The sequence below is a fragment of the Orbicella faveolata genome, unplaced genomic scaffold (genome assembly GCF_042242905.1).
Source record: "Orbicella faveolata isolate gen_17 unplaced genomic scaffold, um_ofav_v1 contig_35, whole genome shotgun sequence".
NCBI lineage: Eukaryota > Metazoa > Cnidaria > Anthozoa > Scleractinia > Merulinidae > Orbicella > Orbicella faveolata.
This window is the reverse complement of record NW_028301564.1, coordinates 28,218,441-28,245,389: the sequence shown is the minus strand read 5'-3', so window position 1 is coordinate 28,245,389 and position 26,949 is coordinate 28,218,441. Positions and strand designations below refer to the sequence as shown.

Sequence of the window (26,949 nt, the reverse complement as noted above, 5' to 3'; positions counted from 1 at the left end):
GAGGCAGAAGCTAGTAGAAAGGTTATCGGATCGACTCGATCCTACAAAGATCGACAAGAACCGTCTCACGTCGACCCGACTCACCGATTTTCTTTCTAATTCCATAATTTTTTCGACGGAACATTTTGCAAAGTTGATCCATCGCATTGTGGTTACGAGGAATGAGCTTACTCTCTATTGAATTACCGTCAGACAATAGTAGATGTTTTTACTGTAGTGAGCCTGACTCACGTCTTCATACATTTCAAAATTGTAGTACAACAACTTGTTTTCTCATAAGTGAAATGCATAATACCTCAATATCCCCGGCAAGCTACGAATTATTGTTTGGTATGCCATGCGAAAAGGATGAGAGTCTAAAGAATTGAACTTCTGTTTATTACTTGCCATGTTACTATTATCTACATTATCACAAAGTAGATGAGAGGAGTCTTGACTGGGTTGAATTCATTCCAAAATTAAAGGAACCCTTTCAGTCAAGAACAGAATATCACGTTTCCACATTTATTTCCTTATGACGCTTGCAAGCATTTTATTTCCGTCTTCCTGTTCATATTCTCAAAAGGTGCTAGATTAAAGAGGATGTACAATTTAAAACAAGGGTGATATATTGCTGTTATGAAAGGATTACAAGGAGTTCGCATGTTCAGGGCTAAAACTTATCTTCAGTGCCTGGTGGTCAGTTGGGCTAGTATCCTTGATTTCTTTGTCGCCCAGGACCAAATAAAGTGGCCCTGGATTTTCTGCACCAAAACGTCCCGTGATAATGTTTAGGAAAAGACACAAGGTTTGACTACTATAGCTTGAATGCTGTTTTTGAAAGAAAAGATTGAAATTAGCGCGGGCACTTCATGTCCTTGAAAGCTACCAAATGTACCAAGATTTATAACGCACGCGCAGCCATTCTTCTCATTAAACCTTTTGTTTACTGACTTCTGAAACTTCCCACTGCTGTGACAACGGGTAAAAAACTAAGGAAATTAAACAATAGTGACAGCCTATCGTGATTTTCTTCGCTTAACACGTGCATGGCACACAGGTAATGGCTGGCCTTCAACTCGGTTTCAACATGAACGTGCCAACAGAAGTGTTTATTGACTCTGCTGGTGCTTCAACCGATCTCTTCTGTCCGGTGTGAATAACACAGTCGATTCTATAGAGCTTCCTTGATTCTTATTGTTTCCGCGTATCTTTTATTTAATTCCATAAACAATCATCGATCGATTAAAGAAAGATTAAGGACAAGATCGCAACTAGTTTGAAATAAACTTATGGTTAATCTTTTCTTTAAGCGATCGATGAATATTTATGGCATTAAACAGAAACAAACACGGAGCAACTATAAGAATCAAGCAAGCTCAGTAAAATCGACTGTGTTAGTCACACCGCACAGAAGATATATATATATATATATATCTATATAGATAGGTTGAATAAACAAAAGAAGATGCGAACTTTTCTCGTAGGAGGTCTTTAATTCAAGTGGACGTTTCGCCCATTCGGGCTTCTTCAACACTAAGAATATCAATACTCGGAATAAAATTTACAAAAAGTGAAAAAGCCTTAAATAAGTTACAAAACAATAACTTGCAAAGAGAACCAAGAAATAAAAATTTTTCACATAAGATTACATAAGAATTACGTAATAATAAAAATAGCAAAACACTCGCTAAAAAGCAAATAAAATAAAATAAAATACAGCAACAAGATGATGTTAATTGTAGCGAATCCTATTCCTGGAATTAAACTCGCACCTTTTGTTGAGTCCATAAGGTGTGAGTGGTTCCGTAAAAAACCAAGCAGACAATCTAATTGGGCTACGCCAATCGTATAATTTATTCCAGGATTCAAGATTATTCGATCTAAAGAGGTAATACAAAATTCCATTGAGAAACCAAACAGACGATCGGAATATAAACGCAAACCTAAGTTACATTGTCTTAAGCCTGAGTTACAGTACTAAACTTACTTCTTTGACGATGTCCAATCAGATTGTTTTGCGGTTTGTCCAGGTCAGGCAACAGATAAACAGATTTGAAAACAGCAGAAAACGGGTCAGCGAAACAGGTCAGCAACGAAGGCGTTCACAGTGAAAATATCTGCGACAGAAAACTAACTTATCCAAGCTCAAAGGTCAATTGACCGTATCGGTTACGCGGCTAAATGTCAATCAAAAGGTATTTAGGAAATCAAACGTCAATCAAATGCTAATTGTTCATATATTAACGGAACATTCTCCGCCCCGATAAGGGCTTAGTCCTTATCTTATCAGCTGTTCGTTCAGTCGTCACCTTCTACAGGGTGAATGACTGCAATCTTTGTAACTGGACGGCTGTACTCTCCTGTGGCTGTTCTGACTTTAACATTACGAACTCGTCCATCTGGTCCAGGATAAACTTCGATTATTCGGCCCACTGCCCACTTGCCTCTTACTGCATTTTGCTCAGCCACTGTTACTATGTCATTAACTTGTACGTTTCGCTTCTCCACGTGCCACTTCTTTCTCGGTACTAGGACAGGAAATACGTCCCTAGTCCAACGTTTCCAGAACGAGTCGACAATTTTTTGCACGAACTCCACTCGTCTGCGTGGGTTTCTTGTGTCTTTGAACGGACCTTGTGGTACTTCTGGTGTTGCTCTTCCAAGGAGCATGTCGTTCGGACACAGGTAGGCTCCGTCATCTGGATCAGTGGGAATGCGACCGATGGGGCGTTGATTCACTAAGTTTGCAACTTCTAAAAGACAGGTGTACAGCTCAAAAGGCGTTAGAAGCTGCTCGCCAATTGCTATCTTAAGTGATTTTTTACAGCTCTTTACAAGGGCTTCTGCACATCCATTTTGGTGTGGCGCAGCTGGTGTAGTGAAGATCCACTGAATTTTCTTTTCCCCGCAGAACTCACGTAATTGATTGGCATCTAGACCTTCCACCATCTCTCTCAGTTCGTTAGCAGCACCAACCATCTGTGAACCGTTATCGCTTAGCATTACTGCCGGGTAGCCTCTGATTGAAAAGAATCTTCTTAGGACGTGCATAAACTCCATTGTAGTTAGGTCAACTGCTAATTCCAGATGGACAGCTCTTGTGTTTAAACAGGTAAAGATGACGCCATAGTGCTTAGCCGTCTTGTTTCTCCCGATTCTTACGCTGTAAGGACCAAAGTAATCGCAGGCGGTATAGTGGAACGGAGGCGTGTTTGGTGCTAAGCGGAGAACAGGGAGGTCTGCCATAAGTTGCGTTTCAGCCTTGTGTGCCAATTCACGGCAGAATGCACACTTGAATTTCACAGATTTGCTTAACTTGTTCGCCTTCAAGATCCAAAACTTTCTCCTGGTCTTGCCTGTCGTAGCTGCCACCCCGGTGTGTCCGTGCTGATGGGCGTGTCTTGTTACCAGCAAAGAGATCCAGTGGTCACTTGGAAGAAGGGCGGGGTGTCTTGTCTCATATGACACGATAGCTTCGTCCACTCTTCCTCCAACTCTTATTACTCCGTTTTCATCTTTGAACGGGCTGAGAGATTTGAAATCACCTCTTTCTAGGCGGCTGTGCAAGGTCGACTGTGCTTGCTTTATCCAGTAAATCTCTGCTTGCTGAAGCTCTTCAGGGGCCAGCGGTCCTTCCTTTCCGTCTTGATCGTATTTTCTCAGTCGTATTTTCACCGCTAGTCTGAGTATTCGTGCCGTCACGCGGATTAGTTTTCTCCAGCTGGAGAACTTGGACGGATCGATTGCATCTTTAGCTTTCTGCGTTGCAGCTGCGGTCAGTATCCGTGCTTGTCGACGTTCCATGTCTTCATCTGAGCCTGGCGAAGCGATCTTAATCGGCCACCGACCTTCTGGTAAGTACAAGAACTCCGGGCCATTCATCCATCTGCCCTGCAGTTCATCAACAGAGATCCCTCGTGACAGGTCGTCAGCTACATTATCCTCACTGGGGATGTGCTTCCACTGGCTTGGATCTGAGTTACTCTGAATTTCTCCCACTCTGGAGGATACGAACGGTTTGAAGCTGCGAGACAGACTTTGAATCCAGGCCAAGGTGATAGTGCTGTCGGTGAAGAACTTAACATCTTGAAACTGTACCCTAGTTTCCTCCTGAATGGTTTTGGCTAGGCGGGTTGCGAGAACGGCTGCCTGTAGCTCCAAGCGCGGGATCGTGAGCTGTTTCAGCGGTGCTACTCGGGACTTCGCTGCGATGAACTTGACTGAGTAAGTGTCATCCTTTCTTTGGCGTAGGTAGGCGCATGCTCCGAATGCGTCTTGCGATGCGTCAGCGAAAACACACAGCATTGGCGGATCCACGGCTTTGTCTGCAGTTAAACATCTTTCGAAGGACACATTGTCCAAATCTTTCATTTCTTTGAACAAAGAGATCCACTGATCCTGAACTGCGACTGGTACCTCATCGTCCCAGTCTAATCCCAACTGCCACAGTTTTTGCAGCCCTATCTTCGCCCTGATTATGAATGCTGCAGCGAATCCAATCGGATCGTAAATTCGAGCCACCTGGCTTAAGATCATTCTCTTCGTCATCTTCAAAGGCACAGGGTTTGGTCTGTCGTCTAGCTTTAGCAACTCTGTCCTCACTCGGAAGTAGAACTCGTCTGTTCGAAAGTTCCACAGGGTTCCCAGGACTTTCTCCTCGTTTCCTTGAAATAGATTCATCTCCTTCTCTGTGTCACTGTTTTCTTTCTCTTCAAGCATCTCGTTGGAAATCCATCCTTTAACTTTGAATCCTCCAGTCTTCAAGACCTTGTCAATATCTGTCGTTAATTTTCGGGCTTCATGTACTGTGTCTACAGAATCGCAGATGTCATCCATGTACACGTTGTTTGTGAGGACTTCAGCTACTTCTGGGTAGTCTACCTTGTTCTCTTGAGCTGTTTTCCTCAGGGCTATTTGCGCCATAGCGGGTGCAGGCTTGTCCCCAAATGTGAGAACAGTTTTGAGGTAGATGTCAGGATCTCTGTCCGTTTCCATGTTTCTCCATAGAAAGCGATGCACATGTTGATCCCTCTCGGGAATTAGGATCCTATGATACATCTTGGAGATGTCTCCCATAACTGCGACTTTCTTCTCTCTGAATCGTAAGACAACTCCAAATATGCCGTTTAAAAGATCGGGACCTTTCTTCCAGTAATCATTCAGAGTATGTCCTTGAAATACAGAAGATGAATTGAAAACAATTCGAACTGGAGTGCTCTTCTTGTCTGGCCTCAGCACGGCGTGATGAGGAATGTAGTGAACAGGTCCTTGATACGCGTTTTGTTCTTCCTTGGACAGCTTTCGCGCAAACTTCATGCTTTCCATTTCTTCCATCTGTTTGCAGTAGGCTTCGACTTGTTCAGGGTTTCTTTTCAGGCGTCGTTCTGTTGACTCTAGGCGTTTCATTGCCAAATCTTTGTTGTCTGGGAGCAGGGTGGGGTCCTTTCTCCAGGGGTATGGAATCATCCATTGACTTCCAACTTTGATACATGTTTCCTCTATTAGCTTAGCTTCTTCTCTTTCTGTTTCAGACAGTTTGTCTGCATCGCAGACACAGGGTTTCACGGCCACACCCATAGTCTCTGTTGTCCAGAAGTCAGTTAAGTCTATTGGTGAGGCGTACTTGACGTGTAATATGCTGGTTATGTCACAGATCTGCTCTGGTTTTCCTCCAAAAACTACCCATCCAAGTGGCGACTTGCGAACCAGTAGATGGTCCACTTGTCTCGTTTCACCAGCATGCATATGTGCGTGATCAATACCGATTAGCAGGTCCACATGTCCCTTGCCGCGGCGAAATCTCGCGTTAGGCAGGCCAAGAAGCTCCGGTAAGTGCGAAGTTTTCACTGTTGGGATTTCATCACTGATGCTCTGAATGCCGATTGCTTTAACGGTAAAACGCTTGCCGGTGTCTATGCAGGTTAGCTGAATTTTGTATTCTTTGGTTTTCATTGACTCTTCCTCCCCGCCAACTTTAGTAATTGTTATGGAAACATCCTTTCCCTTCAAGCCGAGAGTTTCTGCGGTATCCTGACGAATAAGGCTTACTTGAGCGCCAGAGTCAAGAAGAACATTTCCAGATTTAAATAGGCCGTTAGCGCTGCCGATGTTTGCGGAGAGTACAGGGAGAATAGCTTCTTTCGTATTGACTGATGTAGCGACGCTAATCTTGACAGTATTGCTCTTATGAAGCAGCTGATGGTGATGTTGTGGACACCGCATTCCATTCTCCAGCTTTGCGCACTGTTGTTTACGCCTGCAGTTATCTACAGTGTGTTCCCTTCCGGCCTTCTTCAAACAGCTGAAGCACAGGTGATTTGCCTTTGCAGTTGCGATACGGTCATCAATGCTGAGAGCTGTAAACTTCGGGCATTGATCGGGCCAGTGGGATGAAGTTTTGCACAGCCAACATTTGTGCCAGACAGGTTTGCCGTCATTAGATGTGAAGTGATTCACGTGGCGTCTTCCAGATGAGCCCACTCTGATAGGAACTGTGGCACGCATTCGTGACTTCATTTCCACGTTCATCCAGTTCATCAACGCTTCCAGGGTAGCAGGCTTCTTTTCTCTCTCCAGATCTCTCGCCCAGACCTTTCTGTCGTCAGAGCACATCTTTTGTTCGATAATGGAAAGCATATGACTGTTGTCCATATCACTAGGGAGACCAACTTCTTTCAGGGTATTATAACATCTCTTGACTAGATGTACCAGGTCGCAAAATCGCGCATCTTCCCCTTCCTGCAAGGCTTTAAATTGGACAATATCCTGGGTCACAGTGTCTGACACAAATCTCGGGTCGCCATAGATCGAGTCCAGATATTCCCAGGCGGCGTCATAATCACTTCCGATACCTTTGATCAGTTCTAGCGGCTTATCTCTCAGGCATGTACGCAGGAGCGTTATTGCATCTCTCTTTGTGTATTTTGCTTCTATTGCGTGTTTGAAGTCAGAGCGGAAAATTGCATAATCTCTTACATTCCCAGCGAAAACAGGTAGTTTTGGTTTTTCGAGCTTAAACGTGCACGCGCCAGCTTGACCTTTATCACTAGTGGTTTCTTTGTTTATTGCGGGATTTTGCTTGTCATCGGCCTTTTGAACACTGTTAATTTCTTTATCTGAAGTGCCTTCAACTTTTCCGGCGTTAATTTCTGGGGGTGTTTGGCTAATTGGTTGAATATTTGTCATTCCAGGGGTGTGGCTAGGTGTTGGAGGCTGCATATTTGGAATTCCTTCATTACCCGGTACTTCATCGGTTAAAGCGCTCTCCTTTCCTTTACTTAAATCACCATTCTCAGCTAAATCTTTCGAACCACACTGCTCAACACTTTCAATGAACATTTTCGCGTCTACTTCTAGCCTCATGAAAATTTCTTGGCATTCAGAGAGCCATTTTTCTTCAGTTTCATACGCTTCATCATCTTCGATGTGCTTGGCATAATCCTCGTGCTTAGCCACTAAGTTCTCATACGCTCCCTGAAGCTTAATTATGGCTTGTCTTACCTCATTCGGAGGCCTTTTGTACTCAACTGCATGTACCAACGCTTTTCCAACTCGTGTAAAGTTCGATTTGGCAGTACGTCGGTCGGTCTTGGCTTGTTTTACCGCCGCTTCATCCATGACCGAGTGCGTTTCTGTGGATCAGCGCAGGGGTTTTCTTCATCCAGCCAAGAAATCGAATGAAATGGTTCCGTAAAAAACCAAGCAGACAATCTAATTGGGCTACGCCAATCGTATAATTTATTCCAGGATTCAAGATTATTCGATCTAAAGAGGTAATACAAAATTCCATTGAGAAACCAAACAGACGATCGGAATATAAACGCAAACCTAAGTTACATTGTCTTAAGCCTGAGTTACAGTACTAAACTTACTTCTTTGACGATGTCCAATCAGATTGTTTTGCGGTTTGTCCAGGTCAGGCAACAGATAAACAGATTTGAAAACAGCAGAAAACGGGTCAGCGAAACAGGTCAGCAACGAAGGCGTTCACAGTGAAAATATCTGCGACAGAAAACTAACTTATCCAAGCTCAAAGGTCAATTGACCGTATCGGTTACGCGGCTAAATGTCAATCAAAAGGTATTTAGGAAATCAAACGTCAATCAAATGCTAATTGTTCATATATTAACGGAACAGTGAGGGTGCATAATTGAGCACACCAAAAGGCCTCTCTTGTGAGCAGACGGTCATCAAGACTATTATTATTGACACTAAGGTTACACAACTGTTCAATAATTCAAAATTCAAAATCTGCCAAAGCATGAGGCTCTTTATTAAAATGAATAGCAACTTCACAAGCACGTTTTTTGGTGATCATAGAAGACTTGTGGTTGTAGAAACGAATTTTAAATTCGTTACTTGTGGAACCAACATATTGCACATTGCATTTCTTGCACGTAACCAAGTAACAAATTTAAAATTCGTTTCTGCAACCACAAGTCTTCTATGATAACCAAAAAACGTACTTGTGAAGTTGATAGATAGTAGATAGATAGATAGATATAGATATAGATATAGATGTAGATGTAGATGTAGATGTAGATGTAGGTGGAGGTGGAGGTGGAGGTGGAGACGGAGACGGAGCCGGAGCCGGAGGCGGAGGCGGAGGCAGAGGCGGAGACGGAGACGGAGACGGAGACGGAGACGGAGATATAGATATAGATATAGAAAGTTATTGCCAACGAACCATCCGAGCGAAGATGCTCGGATGGCGAGGCAGCAGCAGAATGGAGCCGCGCAAGACTCGGCTGTAGGCAGAAAAATTCCCGATCGAGCTTCAAAAAGTGTAACCTAATGTAATGTAGATTCCCCTGAGACTTTGATTTGCGCCAATTGCAAGGACGGAACTATTGGGACCAATGAAAAGACGTGTAAGATTTTGGTGTGACCAAGTGGTGTGACTGTTGTCAACCAATCAAAATGCGGTAGCGGGCGCACAAGTATTTCTTTGCTGGGTTCTTTTTGCTCCTTCGTGCCTTCTGATCGGTTTTGCAAGCCTTTGTTCGAGAAGGTGAGTTGTTTTGGTTGTCTTTTTGGCTTTTGTGTTTATTGAACTGTGAATAATTTCATAGCGTCTCAAACCCAAAGTAAATACAGTTGGTCAAGAGACCAAATCGAACCAGCGTGTTCGCCACTGAATTGAACTCTTGAACCAGCGTGTTCATCAATCGAACCAGCCTGTTTCCCCTGACTTTGGTCATATTGAACTGAACGTTTAACCGGCCAGCGTGTCTTTACAAAGAAAATATCAAATACAAATTTCCGGGTAAACTGACGGACAATACTCTTTGAATCAGCGTATTCTCATATCGCATCAGTGTGTACTCAAATCGAGTCAAAGTAGTGTAAGGAGAAAACGTGTCAGTCTGTTTATAACTATATCACGGTTCAATTCACACAGTTATCAGGCATTATGCTGTGTTCATTGTACGTATTATTCTCGCTGATATTATATAATGACAGTGTGAATATTGCGGGAAATACGAAGTTTTCCAGTTACTCACGTTTATATTGTTTTCGACTTAACGATAAGCTTACATATATTGCGATTTACAGGGGAAAATATTTACAACGGAGAATTCCCCACGCTTCGCATGGAAGCTTTAATCCTTACATTATAACCAACAAAGAAGCACATATTATAAATGGAAATATAACAGAGGGTAACATTGAGAATAACAAGGCAACCTCTGCTAGACAACTGTCACTGGAAACGAAATACAATCGAAGGCATTTTATGAATTATTGCTTGACCCATCCAGGCAGGTATTCTTGTGCAGTTGACTCTTTTCTTGAACTCGCTTTTGCTATTTTTAGAGATTCGTTACAACATATTGAGAGTAATGAGTTTTTTGAAACCTTATATGAAGCATGTTTACATTTACAAAATTGTAATGTGGATACAGATATGAGCCTTATTCGAGAACCTGTTTGGTCCTATTTGAGACAGCGTTGCAACTCATTTGCTTCAATGTCTGCACATGCTGTATTTAGGGACATATTTACATTAAACACAGTTGGAACTTTAAACCAGCAGTTGGAATCACTTTTTCTCATACAGCAGAAAGATCGGTCAGTTTGTTCATCCTGCAACAATGAAATTGTCAAAAATGCATGTATCTTCGTTATTTATATTACTTGCCAAAATTTGGGTCACAGCCTATTTGAAAATTGTGTTTGTGATGCAATACTTCCAAGTAGCAGAGCACTTTTCTGTGATTTGTGTCAACATTATTCTGGGGTTGTTTCAGTGCCGCAACATTTTGTTACACTTCCAAAATTTTTACTTGTAGAACTTTCATCGAACTGTATCAGTCAAATATACTTTCCCCTCTCTATGGATGTATTAGGTGAAGGTTATGAACTCAAAGGTATGGTACGTTGTATAAGTCATCATTTCACAATAGCTGTAAATAATCATCGTGAATGGATATATATAGATGATTTGTGTGTTTCAGTCAGGCGTTTTTCCTCCATTCAGGATCTTTTGAATAGTTATCCCAATGGTTGGTTTTTTGCTATATTTGGAAAGTCTTTATGTACGGTTCCAAATGATTTACAGACAAACTTCATGCCTTGCCAAACATCTCTTTTAGCTGACAAATGCCATAAAACTGTGGAAAGTGTAACACAACCTCAAGAGCCTGAAATGTGTTTTATATCTGGCAAATTCAACTTCTCTCCATGTCAAACTGAACATAAAACTAAACAAGACATGTGTAATGAGAAGAAAAGAAGGCGATCAGAGATAATGAGAAATTACAGAGCAAAAATGAAACGTAAAAAAGTAAGTGAAACCGATAGGAGGCTTAAGTTAGATGCACAAAAAAGTTACATGAAGGAATACAGAAAAAAAAATCAGCTAATACAAATGACATAGACAAATTGAAAAACAGAGCTAAACAAAACAACTACAGCAGGCAGTATGGAAAGAAAAAACTATCCAGGAATGAAACCGAAAAACTGAAAAAAAAGACCAAGAAAAAAGAATACATGAAGGAATACAGGAAAAAAAGGAAAAAATCCTTAAATGACTCCATGTGTAAAAAGCAAATTGTTGACAATCAAACTGCATGTACACCAGGAACAAAGTTGGCCAATAAAAGGCCAAAATATTGTCCTGTATTAAGTCATGATCAGTATTTATCACTATTTGATGCTATGAAGTATGGACAGCTACATGATCAAAAATGGGCAGCAGTAAATATGAAGAAGTTTCATGAGTCCATGATTTTCAAAATCTGGCATTGCCAAGTTTGCCATGAGGCACGGCCATTGTCAGTAAAAAACAAAAAGGTAGCACAATATATTTGTTGAAGATGTGTACGAGATAAAAACAGCATTAAAAAGTTTTCAGCTGAAAATAATATGATTCCTTCCCCTGTTCCTAAAGAATTACAAGGTTTAACCCAAATAGAAGATGTTAATTGCACGTGCTTTTCCAGTTATTAGTGTTTACACAAAACCAGGAGGACAAAGAGCGTATAAAGGTCACTGCATCAATTTCCCACAAGACATCCAAGAGCTTGCAGACACATTGCCAAGATATCCAAAAGAACTTCCTATAATAGTCATAACGGTGAAGGGCAAAGATAACACTAGCAAAGATTTAATTGTTCGAAGACAAAAAGTTTGCATGGCTTTGCACTGGTTAGTTGAGCACAATCCTGTCTACAAAAACATTAAAATTGACTTAAATTGTTTATCTTCCCTTCCAATTGAAGGAATTCCCAGTGACTTAAAAAAAGTCCACTGTGCTGTGGACAGTGAGCATGAAATAGATCCAGATAGAGGTCCACTTGATACTGATGAAATACCATTCAATAGTGAAACAGAGATAAGCAGTACTTTCTTAAATCCTGTAGTTTTGAAGCCACAAAAGCAGCTAATAAAAGACGAACTTTTACAACAGCACAAAGCTACATGGCCTAGTAGAGAAACCAATCCGTTAAGTGAATTCAAAATTCAGCTACTAGCAACAATGGCTTTTCCCACTCTCTTCCCTGATGCTGTTGGAGATCCAACCAATACTGCCACAATACGAGATGTAACCCTAGGTTATAAAGTAAAGCACTTGATAAAGTTTGCTGAAAACATCAATGGCGAATGGGTGTACAGATTTGCACGTCATCCACGATTTGCTTACTGGGCATTTAATATGATCCAAAGGCACAGACTTCTTAGTCAGGGTAGTATATTTCTTAAGCAACATCCAGGTGAGGCCCAGCTAACTGTAGAACAACTCAAACAAATGCTTACTTCTAATAGCTATTCTTCACTTATGTCTAAGCTGATGCATTATGCCAAAAATATAACTGGCAGCAGTGCTTATTGGCATAAATCAAAAGAAGACTTAAAGGCTACAATAACTCAAAAGGGACCACCCACAATATTTTTTACTTTATCATGTGCAGAATATCACTGGCCAGAGTTTCACAACTTGTTAAAGAAAAGTAGCAATGAAAAACTGACTCCAGCCGATAGGCAAAAACATGTTTTGGACAACCCACATCTCTTAGATTGGCTGTTTTCTGAAAGAACTGATCGTTTTGTTAAGTATTGGTTGAAGGATTCATTGCAGGCTTCCTGGCATTGGTATAGGTACGAATATGCTGTCCAAAGGGGTTCTATCCATTGTCATCGAGTTGCTAAGTTGAAAAATGACCCAGGATTATGTTCCCTCACAGAGAAGGCCCTTAAGGGATACTTGGCTTCAAAATATAAATATGAAAAAAATATGCTGCCTAAAGAACAGATTCTAAATATTGATAATGAAATACATGAAGGCAAAGAAGCTGAGTTAATTGTTTGCAGATATGTTGACTTTTTGTTGACAACCTGGAATCCTTGCTCTCCTGATGACGGATGGTCAAAACCAGAAATTCACCCATGTCAAAAATCATATCTTTCATTAAAAGCAAATGAAATGGCAGATGATTATGTACATTTGTTAAATTCAGTGGAGAGACATACTACATGTAGTACTAAATATTGTCTTCAACAAGATGACAAATCTGAATTACATTGTAGGTTCAACTTTCCTTATGACAACTGTGCTGAAACAAGACTTGAATTTGAACCAATTAACACAAAAACTGGTGACATAAAATATAAAGCTGTCATTGTCACAAAACGAAATGATTCTAGATTGAATCGTCATCAGCGATTACAGCTTCAAGGGTAGAGAGCAAATTGTGATATTCAAATTGTTATAGATTATCATGCTTGTCTGGAATATCTTGTTAAGTATACATCAAAAGCTGAAAAAGCATCTTCTGTAGTCAAAAATGCTTTCACCAATGTTATTAACAAAATGAATGAAACTTCTGATACTCCTGGTGCCCTTAAGCAAGTTATGCTGAAAACTGTTGGTCAAAGAGACTACTCTATTCAAGAGGTCATGCATCATTTACTGTCAATACAATTTGTAAGTGCAACTAATGAGGTTATCACTGCATCACTTGATGGATCGAGAAGAGTCCAACTTGGAGCAAACCACCAAATTTGTACTGTTCCTTCAATACTGATAGTTGATATCTATGCTGAACGTCATAACTATCTCAAGGTAGATCCACAATTATTAGAGTACAATTTTTGTCAGTTTACATCAAAATGTATTTTTAAAGGTTCAAAACTTCACCAAAGAGGAAAAACTGTAATTGTGAAAACCTACCCTAATTATTCATCCAATCCAAAAAAGGAAGACTATGGTTTATTTTGTAAATATCAGTTGCTTAAATACAAACCCTGGCAATGTACACCAGATGATGCTTGGGATAACCTTGAACAATCTGATGAGACATACACGGCATGTTGGAAACAATTCTTATCAACAGATACTTCAAAATCCTTAGTCCCTGATTGGGAAACCAAACTGCAAGCTGTAAACAGCTACATGTACATAACACCCTCAGACAATGATTCTCTTGAAGAATATAACAATGCAGACAATGAAAGAGAAGAGTGGATGCTCATGGCAGAATTAAATATTCAAACAAATGATTTTTATGAGCAATCCACACTTGTACAACAGGCATATTGGCATCAGGTATATCAACATTTCACAACAGAGGAAATAAATGCAATGCCTTCGTGGATAAACGGAGAGAAAAACAGAAGTAGTTCTCACTCTTTATGCTCAACAAGAATTGTAGATAGTTCAACTTTTAGTGAAATGCAGCGAGTAGCTTATGATATTGTTTTCAATCATTTTAGTAGCAGTGAACAAAATCCTTTACCCCTTCTTATTATGGGCGTTGCAGGAACAGGAAAAAGTTATGTAATTGATTCCTTAAGGAATTTGCTTCAGACAAAATTTAGGGTCTTAGCTTACACAGGAAAAGCATCTTTCAATGTTAATGGAGTCACCCTACACTCATTGCTTAAATTACCTCTTGGCACAAAGAGACACTGTGATTTAAAAGGAATACCTTTGCAACTGCTTCAAACTAATCTCGAGAATGTTCAGTACTTAATAATTGATAAATACTCTTTTGTCGGCCAGAGTTTGTTAGGATGGATTGATAGTCGTTGTAGACAGGCTACTGGACGGACAGACACCACTTTTGGTGGTATTTCTGTTATTCTTGTGGGTGACATAGCTCAGTTACCACCTGTAGGTGATAAACCACTTTATCATTCTTTACCAAAAACAGAAAGACAAATGCAAGGTCTTCTGCTGTATCACGAATTCAAGAAAGTTGTTAAATTGACTGTTAATCAGAGAGTTCAAGGAAGTGATATTGAGCAATCCAATTTTAGGGCATTGTTAACCCGAGCTCGTTATGGCGACTCAACTATGTCAGACTGGGAGTCATTAATTTTTCGAACTACAGATAAAGTGAATAATATTAACCATTTCAGACAACATTCAGTAAGACTTTGTTACCACAAAGAAAAAGTTGCAGAATTAAACATGAGTAAACTTAAAAGTTTGAATCAACCGATAGCCATAATTAAGGCACGTCACTCTCTTGGTGCACAAACTCTTAGTGCTGATGACATGGGGGGCCTCGAGCCTGTTATTTACTTGTCAAAAGGTGCCAAAGTCATGTTAACTATGAATCTCTGAACTGATGTTGGTCTTTGCAATGGAGCAATAGGGACAGTACTTGACTTTGTTTATGCTGAGCGTCAGCAACCTCCATGTCTTCCTATATGTGTACTGGTTCAGTTTGATGAGGAATATAAAGGACCTTCAGTTCTACGTTTCAACGTTGTGTTCCAATTTGTCCCATTACCCAAGTTTCTGGAAGCTTGGGACAAAGATATGAAAGACAGCAATTGCTATTAAGATTAGCCTGGGCAACGACAATTCATAAATGTCAAGGTCTAACCCTCAGTAAAGCTTGGATTGATTCAGGGTCATCAGAGAGAACTCTTGGAATTACATATGTTGCTTTAAGTAGGGTGAAGAAAATTCAAGATCTCGTTATTGAACCAGTGACACTAGAAAGATTGCAAGCTGTGTGTTGACTCTTGATTTGTTAGCTAATGAAACACTTAAGTCACATTTTACAATGTCTTAGAAAACTTTTTTTGTGCCTTTAGATACTATTTCAGAGAGATCAAAATAAAAAGATTTTGATCTCCTGTCCCTGTAGTAACTGGTGGCAAATAATGTCGGCAAACCTTTCACGTTTCATTTTTTTTTTTGGAGAACAGCAAATGCTTTGTGCTAAAAAATAAAACCTCAATAGTTAAAAATCATTTTCCTACAGTGTATATATAGTTTACAGATAATTGTGGTATGTTGTTTTCAGATCTCCAACCAATTAAGTCATGTCAACAATAAAGTCAGACAACACAAACTCAGGTAAGTATATGTGGCTGTAGTTCTAAATAATTATTTTAAGGTTTTAACCCCAAACTAAATAAAACGGGAAGCATATTCCTGTTTTCTTCAGTGCAGAGGCTATGGGGAGGTGACACGACAGTTCCTGCAGAATTGAGTACTAAAAAATAGGAATTGTCACATTTCATTCAATTCATTACCTGAAGCAGCCCTTCATAACCTTCACACTAAAGTCTACTTAAGGTTTTTCTGACCATATTTGGTTTCATAAAGATGGAAAATTGTATTAACTTGTTGAACATTAATATTTCGCATTTCTTATCTCATTTTAATTTTTATTTCCCCTTTCTTAGATAATCACCGTGGCTACATTCAGAATTTAAGCCCCATTAAACGCTCACGAAATCAAAATCAGTGGTTCGATTTTGACCGCCAAACCAGCCCATCCAAGTTGAGAAGAGTTGTGGGATTTAATATTGCAAGCCACTCCACATTACAAGAACATAAGGCATCAAAAACAGCCATAACCCTTCAAAACACTAAGAAAAATGACAATAATCAAATCATATTCAACCAACAATCAATGGTCAGGGTTGCGCCGACCTTTGACATTGATTTTGATATCAGCCCATCCGTCAATCTCAAAAGACTGTACCCTCAGCTCAGCCTGCCAAAAAGATTACACTTGAAGAGCTCCCCACACTTCAAGTCAATCAGAAAGTGAACGTCACTGCTTCAATTTCACTGGGAAATGAAAAGCCTAAACCAGTTCAACTGAAAACATCAAAGGAGATGACATCAGTGAAGGAGGATTGTGTTCTAGAAGATGAAACTGCAACTGCAACTATTCATGTATGGGATCCACTTATTAACAAGATCAAAAGTGGCACCGCATGTGTGATTGAGAACCTTACTGTAAAACACTTCCAAGGAATCACCCATTTAGGAACAACACGTGCAACAACCTTTCAAGAGGCCGATCAGCAGCTGAAAACTCTAAATGGCCCTGCATTACTCCAAAATCCTGAGAAAGAAGCAAAAGTACAGAGATTTAAGATGATAAGCAAACTAAGTACTTATATTACCTGCCAAGCATGCAAACGAAAAATTAACGAAATGTCCCAACAGAAATCACTCAAATGTAAAAACTGTGGAGTACGACAGAGGCAAGCAGAGTGCAAGCGAGATGCATCTGTGCAACTACATTTACAGATGTTCTGGAGTCCCTATTCGCCACCCACCCAACTATCTCCCTACTAAGTGACTCAGATACCATTGAGGAACTGCTAATGGATATAACAGACATCGAGTTCACGTACAATATGAACAGAAAAGTAATCACAAAAATATCATCTTCACGAATTACAGGTTAAACTGCTCTGGATAGTGTTCTTACTACAAACTTTACAAAGGATCATTTGATCAAAACATTCAGTTTCGTTCTTTATTCTTTCATCTCATTTTGGACCAAAATGAATAATAATATAATTACAATGTTCTTTTTGGTTGTGATTTTACAATAATTGTCAACTATTTACACTTTCAAGTTATTAGTTGTGTTACATGAAATATTATTAAGCAGAAAGATGTAAGTACATATGACCCCATTCTTTATGTGGAACAAGGGAATAACTGTCCTTATGCCTAAAACAAGAAAACTTTCCCATCTTAATGGCAACCACCATTTTATAACAACCAAAAACGTTGTCTCCCCACCTTCCTGCAACAATCGCTTTACTTCATATATAGGACTACCCTGTGAGCAGAGTCTCCAGCACCTAATATGTGCAAATATGTTTTAGAAAACGTTATGTAACACTTGTAAAATTGACATTCAAATGTATTCAACATTAATCAATAAATGGTTCAGATTTTCAAAAAACAAATGTTTCTCACTGATACCTCCCTCTGCAAAGCTGATTTTATTCTTTCAAAAAGATACTTCATGACATTTCAAACTTTTATATAGCGCTTTGTAAAGCAACAGGAACATGAGAACCAAGTCTTCTCTGCAACCTTGATAGATTCATAACACCTTTTCAACTAAATGATCCTTGCATTGGGAGGGGACCTGAGAAACTCTCAAATGCAAAATACGCATTTTTTTGCTCGTTGGCACTCTATCGATAGGTATACCTAGTATAGAAAGTTATATAGAAAGTTAAATTCAAAAGTTATAGTAACTGAAGAAGGTCTCTGACCGAAACGTTTTTTATTAAATTTTTCAATCTTTTTGACGTCGGAAGTTGTCCGTCCTCACAATTTTTTAACTTTCTACGTTCGTTTATGCTGCGGGGTTAGGACTGGGTATCTTTACTGATCCTCCTGACGCTGTGAGACCTTTGTTGGCCTGAGAGTTCTGGTAACGATTTTTTATATATATATATATATATATATATATATATATATATATATATATATATATGTGTGTGTGTGTGTGTGTGTGTGTATGTATGTATGTGTGTATGTATGTATGTCGACCCCACCGGGTAGGCGTTTGTTCTCTTTTGTTTAAAATCGAGGTCTTTGATCATAATTTTTTTGCTCAACCTGATTAACCTTGAACTCGAGTTTTGGAATAGAAAAGCGTTTGGTAGTCGGGAAACTATTTCTGGTTTGTCTTACGCTTGTTAAAATTTTTGTTGTTATGACGAATTTCCGGTTTTTCTCGCTCGGCAAAAAATTTTCATTAAGTAAATATTATAAGGCCCTCCCTAGACAAATGTAGTTGGGCATGCGCTGTTTCCAAGCTTTACAGATGAAGGCAGGGGCTGGGAGTTGTAACACGAGCTTTAAATAATAGTTTTTTAATTAACAGCTGTCAGTTTCAAACTTATTTGTGTCATGTTCAGGACTTCTTAAAAGGAGGCAAAGTCACAGTTAACATTCAGTTCTTTACAGGAAGGGGGCGTTGGGATTTTTTGCGGATTTGGCCAATTTTTGGTTCGGTTTTTCGGTTTTCGTGTCTTGTGCGGTTTGCGGGTTTTCTCCAATTAAGTCTTTGGTTTTCGGTTTTTGTCAACAAAGAGTTGTGGCTTTTCGGATTTTTCTGCCCCATGTGTCGGAAACTGCACAAAGCATTAGTGATTGTTATACATTTTACGGTTATTCTGGTTTTGCCAAGGAAGTTACACCCCGCAGTCGCGCTAAAACTATAATTCCAAGGGGCCACTTACAGTTAGACGTGTAATTGCAAGTTGTCTCCCCGCTTCGTCGCGGGAATAACATTGCGCTCACTCGCTCCGTTCACGTGGATTAAAAACAAAGGGGAGATTCTTTGGTTGTAAAATAAAGTAGTTTGGTTGTAAAATGGGGCTGCCATTGTGCCTACACAAATGAAAAATTGTGACAATGGCAGTCAAAAAGTAACTTCAGAATGTAGTGTTTTTTTTAAGCAAAAATCACCAAAAATCATTTTATTGTGCAATTTGTTCCTAGTTTCACATTGCTATAGGTCTGTGGAGCCGATTTACACAAAAAGGAGCTTTTAGACTATGATTTGATCTGCACTAACGAGGGAATATGCAGAAAAAACTTCGGAAAGTAAAACAAGTTTAGACCTATACAAATTAAATATCAGAAAAAGAGATTCTGAAGACTATCAAAGCTTTGTTAGTGAGGGCTTTTATGTCGGTTTCGGATTTGGCCGAAATTTTTTGCGGTTTTGCGGTTTTCGACGAGGTTTTTCGCGGTTTTCGGTTTCTAATGGGCCCCTACGCCCCCCTCTTACAGAGAGCTATCCTGTTCGGAAGGTTTCGCCTATCGAGTAAGACTGAAATCAAAAGACTACATCAAAAGAGAAGACTCCAGCTCAGTGAGTTTTACCTAGTTAGCAGCTATGTGTTACCGTGATATTTGCCTGTGATTCCATGCCCACCCCAGGCAACTGGAAAAAAGTTTCCTTTTGAAGGACCTTCCTTTCTTTTTCTTAGAACACAAAGGCTGAATAGTTTAGATGGCTAGATGGGACCGAAAATCTAAAATCTCGATCAGTGAAAAATGTTTCAATGTCGATATTTTTTGCGCTTGGTTATTTTCTTGTGATAAAACTTTAGGACGATGATTGGCGAAGATGAAATACGATCAGAATAACTGAAAAAAGTGCTATTAAAATCTTTCTATAGCAGATAAGGAAAATATTCCAGACACCTTTTCACGTAGTTGTGCAAACTCGTTACCGTATTTTAATTTATAACGCGCAATTTGATGTAGCAGAACGTTGTCGTTGGATGGTGGCGTGGATTTTTACTCTAAGGAATTTCTGATCACGCGGGGCCAATGTTGGCTACGAACATTTCTTGCCCCAGGCGGTGGACTTCCATGTAGAAAGGTCGGGAATTTTCGTCGGAACATTTGAATTAAACCCTAAAAGAGACCAATTCGGGCATGGCTCGAGGTTTATTTGACCCCTAAAAGATAACTCGTTTCTATCATTTCTTCGAGTGCAACCCTAAAAGGTACCTTGACGAAAGAAATAGCGTCATTTCATCCTCAATTCCCTTCAAGTGAGACCAAAATCCGTGATTTACATCCCTGAGCGAGACGAAGAGTGTTCTCGACCTTCACATATGGGTGTGTCCCTCGGGATTTCTTCTGTGGTGATAACTAACAAAACTGTGTTATTTACTTGTCTATTACAGTTCAAATTTAACATGGCTGTTAAGTTTCATCTGTGCCTGTTGCTGATAATCTTGGTGGGGATCGGTGCGCATGTTGCATTCGCAGGTAAGCACAGTATCTACTCAGTACTCAGTAAAGAAAGTACAGCACATCTTTGTGTAGATTGCCGTCAACGAAAAAATAGTCATCTAATCGGAGCATTTGATTTTACGCACAGTTTGAGCTGAGAACAATTAAGACGGCATCTATATTGCGAGTAAGCCAATTATTATTCGATATGTTTACGTCTAGTAAACAGAAATTGGTTATGGGTGCAAATCCTGTTAATTCTTGTTGAACCACTCGATTTTTTAGCTTTTTTGGAAACGCAATAGGATGCAATGGCCATATCTTCACTAGATATTATTATTTTTTTATATTAACGATAAATTCTCTTTCACAGATCAAAAATTCTGCGACCTACCAGATGGGATGTGTTACTTTGTTAAAGACCCATGTCCAGACGAAATGCCGGTTGACTGTTCAGAAGAGTTCCCCTGCAGGGCAGAAACAAACAAATGCTGCTGTTACGAGTAAGTACCGTGTAGCATACTGATAAGAACAAAACTCTATAGACGAGTATCATGACTTTTCAGTCAAGAGGAGCATCTAATTTATGCCTCATTTACTTCAAAACTTTCAACTGAGATATTACATTAACCCGCCCTAATGAGTCCGGGATTCGATCGAGAAAAGAGGAAGAGGGCGAAATCTGCTTTCTTTGTAACTTGGAGAACATTAAATAATGCTACTGAAACTATATCATACGCCTAAAATGTTCCCTTTCTGTTTGATATTCAAACAGCCGCCATCTTAGATTCGCCATCTTAACCATAAAACCATCAAAATTAACTCAAGCCAATCAAAATCAAACAGACAATGAGAAAAAAAGTCCTAAATACATAAAATGGAATTACAAGGAAGATGTTAACAAAAATTTGGGAAAACTTGTCTTCCAAAATAAATTTCCATGGCAACATCTTGCTCTGAGTTCAGTGAAATACCATAACAAATTCTAACAGTCAGTTGGTTTATTCCTGACTCTTTTTGAATAGATGCACTATTTTTTTTTTTGGGTTGTACTTGTGTGCATTTTGTTGGTTTCAAACATCCGAAAATTATAGCTATCACTACCCATCACGCTTTTGGGGGTAATTCACAAACCTAATTTAAGTCGACCCAAATTTTAGTTTAATACCACATAGGTGAGTGATTTACTCTGGTAAATAATGGTAATATGTTGTTTATTTTGTAGATGATGCGAGGTGTTGATCACTCACCCAACACTGCTGCCTCCGTTTCAAGTGACGAAAGTAGAATAGTTATCAATCACTTTGTTTGTAGTCATTAACTTAATGTGAACTGAATGTTATTAGTCTAAATGATGAGTATTTTATGGGTGGATGCACTTGAAGCAGTGGAATAAAAGCTGTTTAAGCAAAGCTACTGTCGTTATTCCGTGAGTCGCATTATTTTCCTGCAAGACACAATTAAGAGCAAACTTTAAAAATAGAGACAAAATGTCGTGGCGATGCTGTCCAGCGAACATACAGCTCTTGATAAGACACTGCATAAGAGTTTTCTCAAAAAACCGAAATATACGCTAGTTTACAATTGCATTGGACGAGGGAAAATGATTTCAGTCTTTAACTTGCATTGGACCGTTTAAACTGATATATTCTGGGATATTCGGGGGTATTGCGGCAAAGATCTCACTCGCTGGCGCTTTCGTAGTTACAATATCTTCTTGCAATAACACTACTATTTGTTCGATTACAAACAAAAAACAAACGATAAAAAACCGACGTTTCTGTATCACCAAGACGCCATTTTCAAGGTAATTGTAGAAATATTCTGCGAGTCTTTAATAAAAGAATCCCTAAATTTGCATTACAAAAGGAAATTGAATTACATAACTGAATTCATATAAATATTCTCACGCGAGTGGAGCCTGATTGCACATGGAGACTTGGTTTTAAACGTCTAATGTATAACATATTCGTGCAATAAACGATCAAACTAGGTGGAAATTCGAACGAAAACGACATCTTAGGCCCAGACCACACAAATCTGTTTTCGAACGAAAACGCATACTTGTTAATGCGTTTTTGCCAATCGTCCAAACTAAAACGACCGAAAACGCAGATAAAAATGGAAGCCTTCGAATACGGTTTTAAAAGCAGACCCTTGTTTTACCGGAGCATTGTTTTGAAAACGTACCGGTTCTCCTGCGGATAGGTGAAAACGGAGGCTTTTGAAAAGGGTGCCGGAAAACGCGTCCTATACTGTCGCTTCCTTCAGCGTTTTTGATCGTTTTAGTGTAGACGATGGGCGAAAACGCATCAAAAGGTATTCGTTTTCATTCGAAACCGGATTAGTGTGGACAGGGGAAAACACAACGAAAACGCTAGCGTGGTCGAAAATATTTTCCTTCGTTTTCGTTGAGACGAAATAACGGTCGCTTTTAAAAACGCATTGGTGCTACACAGGTTAAAGCACATCGTACTGACACGTTTTACACAACTCAACGACGAGTGCGGGCTCACGTAACATTCTGGGATACAAAAACAACAAGGAATGGAACGGACTTAGCATAAAACAAAAAAAAAGGTTGAGGATTACGTGTTCAGTGATTATCTAAAATGCTGAAAGATAAACGGAAAGCCGCAGATTGAGAATGATGAGGGATGCGGAAATCCAATACTCTGAATTATCCCACTACATTTGACTTGCTTTTACAATAGCAACTGTATGAAATCTCTCTAAGCTGGAAATTCCACCGCGCGTTGTGGTGCGATACATTTACATCTCACAAGATTCATCAGTATGCAGAAAATATTTTACGTTACGTTTGCGAAGGGCGAATATTTTAAAGGGAATGGAAGTTCACGAAAACTGTGTCCACTGTCTTCTATGTTTGCACTATTAGCTTTACACATTAGCGAAGTGGTCTGTTATGAATTACCCAGAAAGGAAAATTAATATATCTGTCACGAGATTCGATATGTCATTTATCTTTTTTGCTAATTTTTAAGCATCCTTTAAAACTTTTTCAAGAGACTGCTGAATCGATCGAGCCTGAAAAATGGGCACAATTTTTCTGAAATTCATTCCTTAAATATTCGCCCGCCGCAAACGTAATGTAAACTATTATTAGAATACTTATGAACCTTTAGAGATATGGATGTATCACACTAGAACGAGCAGTGCGACTTTTAGGTTTACCTTCAGTTGCTATTGTAAAAGCAAGTGAAATGCGGCAGCCCATTTAGAGTAAGATTCCTGCATTCATCTTCTCTCTCTCTCTCTCTCTCCACCTTCTCGTTTATCTTAAACTAATTTGTACTTCAGATATACACTGGGAACTTGGAACTTAATACTTGCTATAACGTGAAGATTTCATGATGGTTCTTTCATGGGCTTCATGGAAACAAGCTTGAGGCACAACAAAAAACCTTTTGAAAGTGAGGCGGAAATGGCGAAAGATTTTTCTCCCCTCCATATTCTGACTATTTATTTGCTCAGACTGCTCATGCTGCCCGGCCTCGTCTTGTGCAGAAATTTCTAAAGACAAAAATCTTTGCATCACCTTCTTATCCTATGACGTTGACGTAATAATCTTGCCGCTTCCCTGAAAAACAAATCCAGTCTTGTTTATTCTCGCGTCATCGAACGTGAAATTTGCCGTGTAAGGAGACAAGTTTTGCCTCGACTAAAATTAGGCAAACTTACCAAATTGCAGTCGATCCTGTTATCAAACATATACTAAAAATATATTTGCGGTAACGTCAATTGTGAAAGGAAAATCTATTTTTCCCCAACAACTGTTACCCCGGCACTAGCTCCTAAAGAAACTAGAGCTGTTGTTTTAGTGGTCTTGCCTTTAAGGCACGTACAGACAACCATCCAGCCTGTGTTATAAGCCGCATCGTAAACGAAAAATGTGTTCAGTCAGTTGTCGTTTCCAGTGTGACCTGTGCAACTCAGATTATCCCAGGTAAACAAACGGGGACTGCCACGAACGCGAGTAAGAAGGCTACAACCAACGTTCACCATCCAGATGTAAACATTAACACTATTGCAACCAACTGGACAAGGTCCCTGAACACCTAATAAGGCAGCTTCGCGTCCTAACAAACAATGCAATCACTCCATTAATTCGCACGAAAGCACTTACATTATGACATTTCAATTTTCCATTCATTACGCACAGATTTTTTTCGACAAAAGCCTTGACGATGGTGTCATAGAGACACCGAAACGTCGATTTTTATCGTTTCGCTTTGCTTGTGCATGAAACTTTTATTAAGACGCGTGTCTTGTGCCACGTACCCAGACTGTTCGTTCCTTACGAAAGCGGATGATCTGGTAACTAATGATGGGTACGCCCGGGGATTGATCCCATATAATAAGGACGGAACACCGCTGCAAAACGTATGCGCATGCGTTAAGTTTAGCATTTCTGGTTTGCCCGTGTTGTTCGGTGGTTCAGATTAATGCTTCTTGTTGTGAATCAGCAGCCACAGATGAAAGAAGAAAGGACCGCAAATACAAAAAAGGTATGCAGACAATAACTTGTTGCAATTACTGGTCCTGGAAATGTTCGTTGGACCCTTTACGAAATGCTCCGCAGTGGCCGTCATTACTGATTAGTAAGCCTTTTGTCCGTTCGTGTTGTACATACATACATACATTTGATAAGTAGGTTTTAAAACTATGCAACTGTACAGCTGATGTGGACCTACTACTACTAAGTCTAGATAAGGAAAACAGAAATTTACAATACAATCGTAATAATACTAAAAATAGTGTACAATAACAGTTAAAAAGAGGGATCAAATAATTTAAAAATATCTGAAGTTGGGGTTCTTATTTATGCCTGTTTTTTTTTTTTTTTCAATTTGTTGCTTGGACTGCTACAAGATTATATCCGTTGAAAATATTTTTCATGGTAACAGAGAAGGTTCGTAAGTCTATTCGTTGTTTATCGATTTTATTTAGCTTGTAATACTACGAATTTCATAATGGAAGTGATCTCACGATTTCAACTTGTTGAGCTGATCATGAGAAGCTCACTTAAAACTTAAGCTACATGTAATAGTCAAGCGCCTGCATGAAAATACAAATTTTCGGTTTAGAAATAAATTTCAATTTTACTTTCAGAATTTCATGATTACAACAGCAGCAAGACTGCCTTCTTTGGTGAGCCATTCTAAATAAAATGCCAGAGAACTTTGAGGTACCATTGGATTTTCATTCAGGATGGATAGGTCAAAGGAGTCTTCACGTTGTACATTGCCAGTAATAAGAGGCAGAACACCATTACAGAACTGTGTAGTAACTCACTCATTTGAAACACTAAATTTATTAAAATTTAAAATCATTTCAGTGAGTTAAATGATTTTCTATGTTACGATAACATGTTTCCTTTATGCACCACTGTTTTGCTAGCCTATCCATGCATATGTACACAAAAAGACTGTTCAACTAACTGGACAAGTTTTTAATTCACAGTATTTTAAAGTTATAGCTTTCAGATTTTAAACTACCGTACTTTAAACTCACTTGAAGTACATTTGAAATCTGAAGGTTTACAAACATTGGCTGCTCCCTGAGGAACCTGCTTTTTTGACCATCCATATCCCTTCGGCTTGTGCTGAAACTTCAAATTCTTCCAGAATCGATAACATCTCAAGATGCCCCATGTTGCTGGATAAATAATCCCTTTTCTCTTTGAAGTGTATTTGTTTTCTGGGAGCTATAAAAAGAATGGCATTATTGCAAGTTAGTTCACTGGAACTACTTTTATGTCCTTACCTTTCAAGGGGTTAAATGTGAAGAAAGGTAAAACATCTAGTAATTTTACTTCATTATATAATAGAACTGACATTTATGTTGGGGTAAAGCTGTGTCTGCTGTTCTAGTTAAGAAACATGCAATAATTAATTAAACAGACTTTTTAAACTGAGTGGCCTTATGGTCTTCCCAGGAGACCTGTAGTTAAAACACAAATGAGAATAAAACAGGGCAAAGTACCTGAAATATGCTATTGTGCACAACAAAACAAGAGTTCTTTTTTCCTCTAATACACGGTGTTCTTCACTCAATCTTGGATCTTCCCAGAGAATAGACTGCAAAATGACATTGAAAAGACCAGGTGCAGTTTTGTCAGCAAACTCTTTCATCTGTCCAGGAGCATACAGTGGCACAGCATCACTGCTTTCATAATGATGTTGCAAAGATATCTAAAATTTTCCGATCAGCTGGTCAAATGAATTTTCTGAAATTAATACAAAAGGTCACCTAAGCAGCATTATGTTATTTTGATTGTTACCTAAGTCACTAGTCAATATTCAAACCAAAATAATTATCGGTTTTCCAAATCATTAAAAGGATGAGACTTGAATAGTTTGTGGCAACTCTGACGCAACATTTTTTTCTTGGCCAAGAGACTCCTCGGATAACTCTTCCAAATCATTGCCATAACAATTGAGAAGTCCTCTAAATCCTTCTCA

General features: G+C 39.2%; 3 protein-coding genes, 2 long non-coding RNA genes and 2 pseudogenes across 6 annotated transcripts; 5 read left to right on the top strand and 2 right to left on the bottom strand.

Annotated features, from left to right (window-relative positions):
- Positions 1-1,812: 1,812 nt before the first annotated feature.
- LOC149104120 (uncharacterized) lies at positions 1,813-4,336 on the bottom strand. Its single transcript, XM_089273062.1, has one exon. The coding sequence runs from the start codon at positions 4,285-4,287 to the stop codon at positions 2,281-2,283; it is 2,007 nt and encodes a 668-aa protein (XP_089129188.1). The 5' UTR covers positions 4,288-4,336; the 3' UTR covers positions 1,813-2,280.
- On the bottom strand, positions 4,330-8,114 carry LOC149104119 (uncharacterized; the record flags this gene model as incomplete). Its single annotated transcript, XM_089274224.1, has 1 exon — positions 4,330-8,114. A coding segment is annotated over exon 1 (3,270 nt), but the record flags the coding sequence as incomplete, so codon positions are not given.
- Positions 8,115-8,702: 588 nt separating this feature from the next.
- Positions 8,703-18,016, top strand: LOC110058305 (uncharacterized; annotated as a pseudogene). Its single transcript, XR_016201891.1, has 3 exons — positions 8,703-8,992; positions 15,744-15,796; positions 16,129-18,016. The product of XR_016201891.1 is annotated as an uncharacterized LOC110058305 (transcript).
- Positions 11,178-13,516, top strand: LOC149104118 (uncharacterized). The gene has a single exon (XM_089273063.1). It carries the CDS (start codon positions 11,402-11,404, stop codon positions 13,163-13,165), a length of 1,764 nt encoding a protein of 587 aa, XP_089129189.1. The 5' UTR covers positions 11,178-11,401; the 3' UTR covers positions 13,166-13,516.
- Positions 13,295-15,748, top strand: LOC149104117 (ATP-dependent DNA helicase PIF1-like; annotated as a pseudogene).
- Positions 18,017-20,809: 2,793 nt separating the features above from the next.
- On the top strand, positions 20,810-21,876 carry LOC149104116 (uncharacterized). The gene is made up of 2 exons (XR_016201894.1): positions 20,810-20,967; positions 21,690-21,876. It is a non-coding gene; the product is annotated as an uncharacterized LOC149104116 (long non-coding RNA).
- A 2,786-nt stretch (positions 21,877-24,662) lies between these two features.
- Positions 24,663-25,822, top strand: LOC149104115 (uncharacterized). Its single transcript, XR_016201895.1, has 2 exons — positions 24,663-24,993; positions 25,598-25,822. It is a non-coding gene; the product is annotated as an uncharacterized LOC149104115 (long non-coding RNA).
- Positions 25,823-26,949: the final 1,127 nt, after the last annotated feature.

What these genes read in the sequence shown, in the direction of transcription:
- LOC149104118 (XM_089273063.1), top strand. Translation starts at nt 11,402, where the DNA reads ATGTTAATTGCACGTGCTTTTCCAGTTATTAGTGTTTACACAAAACCA.
- LOC149104120 (XM_089273062.1), bottom strand. Translation starts at nt 4,287, where the DNA reads ATGCTGTGTGTTTTCGCTGACGCATCGCAAGACGCATTCGGAGCATGC.